Source organism: Rhodamnia argentea, chromosome 8 (genome assembly GCF_020921035.1).
Source record: "Rhodamnia argentea isolate NSW1041297 chromosome 8, ASM2092103v1, whole genome shotgun sequence".
Lineage (NCBI taxonomy): Eukaryota > Viridiplantae > Streptophyta > Magnoliopsida > Myrtales > Myrtaceae > Rhodamnia > Rhodamnia argentea.
The window spans coordinates 27,200,544-27,206,935 of NC_063157.1; the positions used below are offsets into that span (position 1 = coordinate 27,200,544).

Here is a 6,392-nt window from a genome sequence, read left to right on the forward strand (position 1 = left end):
ATCGACGTAAATACAGAGGAGCAAATGGAGAAAATAAAAGAAACCATTTTTGCTCTCGAGAAAATTTTATACAAATAACTCGCTCGCGTTATGTTCTACACAAGGCCGATGGCAAAAATATGAAGATTTCGACAAAATGGAGGAAAGGAATCGAGATATCTAGTTTGCCATAATTTTCATTTTTTTTTTGCTTATCTTTTTTAGTTCTCTTGTGAAAATTCATACAGCCACCATCATTTAGTATAATGCAAAAAAATATAGTCGTAGATCCATGCAATGCATGAGAATCTTGCTAGTGAAAAGATATGACAAGGTTGTGAAAGGCACATGAATATTAACCAAGAATGCTCACGGCTGCACCAGAACTTCAGTAGCTGCAAACTCTCTTCTATTTCACATAACTCGTAAAAGCTGACTCTCTTTTTTACCAACATAACAGATGATGTAGCATGGACTCCCAAAATGTATATGTCTCATACAGTGCGCACACACACACTACTCGTACCACAACTTTGTCATACCACTGGTGTCTCAAACCAGAACTTAGTGTAGATTTTAGCCTCCACCAGCATTTCCTGCACCGTCACCGTCACCGGTTCCCGTGGAAGGGGTGAACTTTTCTCTAGGAATGTAATGGTGGTTATCAGAGACTGTGCTTTCCGCGTTCGGAAGTTCCTCAAACTGGTCATCGCTCTTTTCCAGATACCTCAGCCGCTCCTCGTGGTTGGTATCCGCGAACTGAGCCCTTTTGTTCATGGCCAAGCAAGTGCTCAGCATCATGGACAGGACCAACACAAGCATCGCTGCCCTCATTCTTCAAGCCTTTTTTCACTGGACATAAAGAGAAGTATCAAAAACATGACTTGACACAGAGAAAGGGCAGGCTCTGTTCTTTACGATCAATTTGTCTTGAAGGGGAATTCAGTACTCACCAGAACACAATATTGAAGAGCTTGGCTTGATGGTTGGAATGAAATGAGAAGTTTGGTTAATCAATTTATAGAGGGAGGGTTGTCGGCGTTTTATGTTATTGATACACTAATTTTTTTTGCTCTTCTTTTTGCATGATGGCTAATCCACCAAATGAGGCAAGATCAAGTGGATGGCCACATTATGTGCATGAAGAATTATCTAGAGTGGGTAAAATGATGGGGCTCAGAGAAATTTCTTTGGCCTCCATTGCACTACAAATAGGGAAACTCCACTTTTTGCAGTGGATTTCCGAAGCCACAGCAGAGGTCCAGGGTAAGTCACACGTATTGGAGGTGCCTATTGTGTTGCAAAAATGATGTCAAAGCACCGAAGTTGTCTTGTCTCTGAGAATGTAATCAAGCATCTTTGTGCGTTTTGGCTTCAGGCTGATCCATCCACTGGCCAAAAACATTATCCACACCTGGGAGAACAGTAGCCGTTGACTCATGAATGTCCATCTCAGGATTCATCGTTCCGTTAGCAATTGTGCTGTGAAGCCTATCTAGATGACAAGCGCAATGGCACCGAGGATAAAGAATAAGAAACGACAGATCTCGATGGGTTGGCAAAATTTGTATAGGTGAACACGTCGTGGTTGGATTTGGCATCAAGATCTAGCTGGCAAGTTGCTTAGATCATTTCTTTATGTGAGACTGCTGATTATGAAGGTCTACCGTCTGTGATGGGGCTTATCCCTATAAGCATCATGATATCTAGAAATGAACCAAAGAGCTGCAGTGTGTTAGCCTCCATTTCAGGCTTCCTTGTTGTCAGTTTCTTTGATTTAGTCTAGGACCAAATCACAACGAATCAGTACATTATAATTTCAGAATATCACAACAGACATTTACCACTGAAGAAATATAACCCCATGGAAGGTCAGTCATACGAGGTTGACCTAGGCCAGGCATTTCAGTATGCATACGAATGTCCAGCAATACAGATCCAGGAGGAGAAACTGCTACAACAAAAGACTCTAAAGCACAAATATCACAGGAAGTTTCACAAAATTAAGTGAAGTCTCACATGCTTGATTCATTGAAGTTTGACATGTAAAATTCACCATTGCGACACAACCCCGTTGCCTTCCCGCAGTGTAACAGAACTATCTCTGAAAAAACAGACGTGTGTTTGTTGGTTTTCCTATTTGGTTAGATGTATCTCCGAAGAAGATGAAACTGGCTGTAGCAGGTTTATAGAACTGACTACTGACGAACAAGCGTGTTCGATCGTCTGCATAAACACAAACAAGATCCGAGGATGCATTTGAGGAGGGGGACTAGACATCAGAGGTCACACCGACATTATGTGTTTTCTATATCTCAATTTGTTGGCAGTTGGGACAATTGGTCCATCCACGGAAAGATGTTCCCAGTTTGTTCTCGAGAAACAAGTTGGAAATGCTTTGTGCAGTAGAGTAAGTTACCCTTGGGAGGTAAATCGCAGAAGTAAGAGGCATATCCTTTGATTTACTATGTCTGGGCACAGATTAAATCTGGTTTTCAAAGCAAACACCACTCAAAGAGTAACTTAGGAGATTTTTTTTTTGGGTAAAACTTAGGAGATGTTCATCTCTGGTAAATCGTGAAAAATTGCGGAAAATGTATGGTGCTTATTGAAGGAAGTTGAAAAGAACATGTGGAAGTGAATGAAGGAAAATGAACAACACCCGACCGGCTTTATTATACAGAAAAAGGCGAAATCCCCAATTTTTCGTGGCAGCATTTCTGTTAAACTTACAAAATACGACATAAGGAACCAATTGCAATCTTCTTCCTAGACAGAACTCTTCTAGCAAATAGGAAGTGGGGTGCCATCCCAATCTTTAAGGCATTCGAGCAAAGGATTGATCAACTGACCCTCGCACATTGCTGTGAACACCTTGTCGAAGTCCTCTCCAGGTGACTGGACCTTCTCTCCGGTTAAGAGCTCGGTTCCCAGATCTGCTCGCACAAACTTGTACAACGGGTATGACCTGCATTCCCTGATCCCGTTCGGGATAGCTGCATTTCCACTCTCGTAGGCATTCCAGCAATTCTCTACCTCTTTAGGCAAAAGAGCCTTCAGCTCCTCCTCGAAAGTACCTATCTTAAGGAAGATGGAAGAGTTTGCTTTCACCTCATCGCCATTGGCTAGTGCGTGATCCACAAGCACTTGCCTAAGCTTCTGCATCAATGGGTAAGTCGCACTGCATGGATCATCAATGTATGCGTATACATGCTCGTGGTCAACCACTTTGAGCAGATCTTTCTCGCAGAATCTTGACGGATGGAGCTCTCCATTGAGTCCCATGGTCAACACCTTCTTGGCTACTTGGCTTACCGTGTTCTTTACTGTGCTCTTCAAGTTCTCTTCCAAATGCCTCAGGTCTATTGCCTGGCAAAGCGCAACTAGAAAGGCAGATGACATGAGCTGCAGTATCTCGACTGCTTCCGCTGTTTTTCTAGCAGAGATTAATCCCAATGAGTTCACATCCTGGTTGTGTTGCTCAGCGCTTTGTACATGATTGGTCACAGGGTTGGCCAGGAATTGAAGCTCAGAGCAATAGGCTGCCATTGCTATCTCTGCACCTTTAAAACCATAATCCAAGCTAGGATTTCGACCGCCGGAGAGGTTAGAAGGCAACCCATTGTTATAAAAGTCATTGACAAGCTCGGAGAATTGTGCAAACATGAGTTTTCCAATAGAAGCTATAGCCAACCGGGTATTGTCCATCGAGACACCGATAGGGGTGCCTTGGAAATTACCGCCATGTAAGGCCTTGTTCCTCGACACATCGATCAAAGGGTTGTCGTTAACTGAATTGATCTCTCGCTCAATTGACTTGGTGGATGAGCGGATCACTTCCACCTGAGGACCTAACCACTGAGGCGAAGTCCTCAGCGCATACCGATCTTGCTTCGGCTTCTGAAGTGGGTCCGTCTCGTGCAATTTCTTGGCCGCCTTAACATAAGAACTACCATCCAAAATGTGCTCCATTATAGCTGCAGCTTCTATTTGGCCAGGATGATGTTTCAGCTTGTGCGTCAAATGGTCAGTGAACTCTGGCTTACCTTGCATTACTTCAGCAAATACTGCAGATAGAACTTCCGAGAGGACGGCGAGTATATTAGCTTCAAAAAGCACTATGGAAGCCAAGGCGGACCCAACTCCTGTGCCATTCACAAGGGCAAGGCCTTCCTTCGGCTGCAACTCGAAGAATCCACCGCTGATCCCGGCGAGCTCAAAGGCTTGTTTGGCATTGAGGGACTCCCCAGACGGTCCGATCGCTTTGGAATTGGGCCGCCCTGTCAAAAGACCCGCAATGTACGAAAAGGGTACCAAGTCCCCAGAGGCGGTGATCGAGCCACGGAGCGGCAAGCACGGCGTGACGCCACAGTTAACGAGCTTGACGAGGGCTTCCAGGATCTCAAACCTGATCCCGGAATAGCCTTGGAGGAGAGTGTTGACTCTCACCAGCATCGCGGCTCGGGTGGCCGACTGCGGCAACGTGTGGCAGGATTCGGTCCCATTGCCAAACACACCAGCGTTCAGGAATCTGTCAAAGCAACCTCACAAACTTTTAGTTACTTCTCATCCTTTCACACAATTCGTAAATTGAGAATACCAACCGATATTTCAACCGCAGTGCTCACAAAGTACACGTACCGATGCAACAAAAAGAACAAAAAATTCGCACTTGCACGCACCCGCACCTATCGTATGCTTAAATTTGGCACAACCAAATTGCCACTTTTGCTTAAAAGAACATTTGCATAAATAAAAAAGTTTAACTTTGTCTAATTTTGGTAATTATATAATAAGAAAAAAAAACCAATTAGATGTTCAGGTTGTCGTTATAGCTATTTAGCCTACTTTGAAAAGCTCGGTCAACTACTTAAGTCGGATAAGCTCTGGCGGGCCTCCGCTCCGGGGAAGCATAAGTCAAGTCAGCTCTCCCGACAAGGCGTCATGTGCAAGTAATCGCGTGTAATTGATCAATCAAAAGACGGATTCCTTATCGGGTAAGTTCCGATCGCCTACGACGGAATCTATATGATTTTTTCTCGTATTTACGGCCGGTACTAAAGTAGAAAGACCGAAAGAGTCACCCTTTTTTTTTTTAATCATATACCCGGAAATGATTTTCATAAATTGAGTATTAAAGACTAACTGTTATTTCAGTAAAGTTATTAATTAAGCAATTTAATCCCCAATTTAATGCAAGTCCAGTGCGTGATGATCACGCGTGGGTCCTCCGTTTAAGGACCCAGCCACGTCAGCATTTCCACGTCCATTAAAAGTTAAATTCGAACTCAGAAGAAAAAAGCGTTATCGAGAAAGGAAAAAAAAATGAAAAAGCAAAATTCAACAAAATAAGAAGTGAAATGGACATCGATGATTGGCGTACCGGATGAGCTCCTTCTGAAGCGCGCCGCCCTGCTTGGTCCTCCGGTGCGACGTCGCCCCGAAGCCGGTCGTCACGCCGTAGCTGTCCGTCCCGTTGCACATGCTCTCCATGATCCAGTCGGCGCTCGCCTCGACGCCCGCCCTCGCCGACTCGCACAGCTCCACCGTCACCCCCCCGCCACCCCTCGCCGCGGCCGCCACCTGCGCCACTGTCAGCGTCTCCCCGCCGAGCCTCAGCACCGGCCTCCGGTACTCCCCCACCATCCGCTTCACCTCCTCCAGGTGGCTCCCGCTCAGCGACCCCGCCGCCGCCCCCCAGTTCAGCGGGTCCCTCGGCTTCGCGGTGCCGTTGAGGAGCCGGGCGTGGCCGTTCCCGTTCCAGTTCGCCGCCCCGTTCTCGCGCGCCGCCGCCACTTCCATCTCTCTCTCTCTCTCTCTCGCTCTCGCTCTCCCCGCGGGCCGAATTCTACGGAGGAAGAGAGGGAGCCTCGGAGACGAAACGGGGTTTCGGGTTTTCCCGAGAAAGCGAGAGAAAATGGGGAGGGAAAACTGGTGGGGGGAGAGAGATCGATTGGTTCACCAGCATTTGTGGATGGGAGCTTGGTTTAAATAGGTAGAGGAGAGAGTGGGTGGGTAACGTATCAAAGAGCGTTGGGTGGGAGAGTGTGTTGGGGGGGTTGCGAGAGCGCGCGCGCGTGTTAGCTGAAAGGGAACGAACGCCGTCGGATCTTCATGGGATCGGAGGGCTGGAGATCGCGACACGTAGGACGCGAGAGGAGGGATGTGGGCCCGTGGACGGACATGAGGGACGCGTGAGGGGAGGATGGCATGTGTGTTTCTATTTACCCGTCAAAATGAAGGGGCGGGGAGGCTGGTAGTGTGTGTGGTGTAGATACCGGTCACGACGCCTCTCTCTCTCTCTCTCCGTCTATCCCTCTCTCCCGCGCTTATTATCGTGGTTGCAGCCACGGCGGCGACGGCTGCGATCGTCGTTTTGCTATTTGATCACATCGCCATGTCCGTCGAGCACG

General features: G+C 46.9%; 1 protein-coding gene across 1 annotated transcript; it reads right to left on the reverse strand.

The window, feature by feature from the left end:
* Positions 1-2,564: 2,564 nt before the first annotated feature.
* Positions 2,565-5,997, reverse strand: LOC115738205 (phenylalanine ammonia-lyase-like). Its single transcript, XM_030670758.2, has 3 exons — positions 5,849-5,997; positions 5,363-5,791; positions 2,565-4,510 (listed from the first exon to the last, which is right to left on the reverse strand). The coding sequence occupies exons 2-3, from the start codon at positions 5,779-5,781 to the stop codon at positions 2,764-2,766; spliced, it is 2,166 nt and encodes a 721-aa protein (XP_030526618.1). The 5' UTR covers positions 5,782-5,791; positions 5,849-5,997; the 3' UTR covers positions 2,565-2,763.
* Between the last annotated feature and the right edge of the window lie 395 nt (positions 5,998-6,392).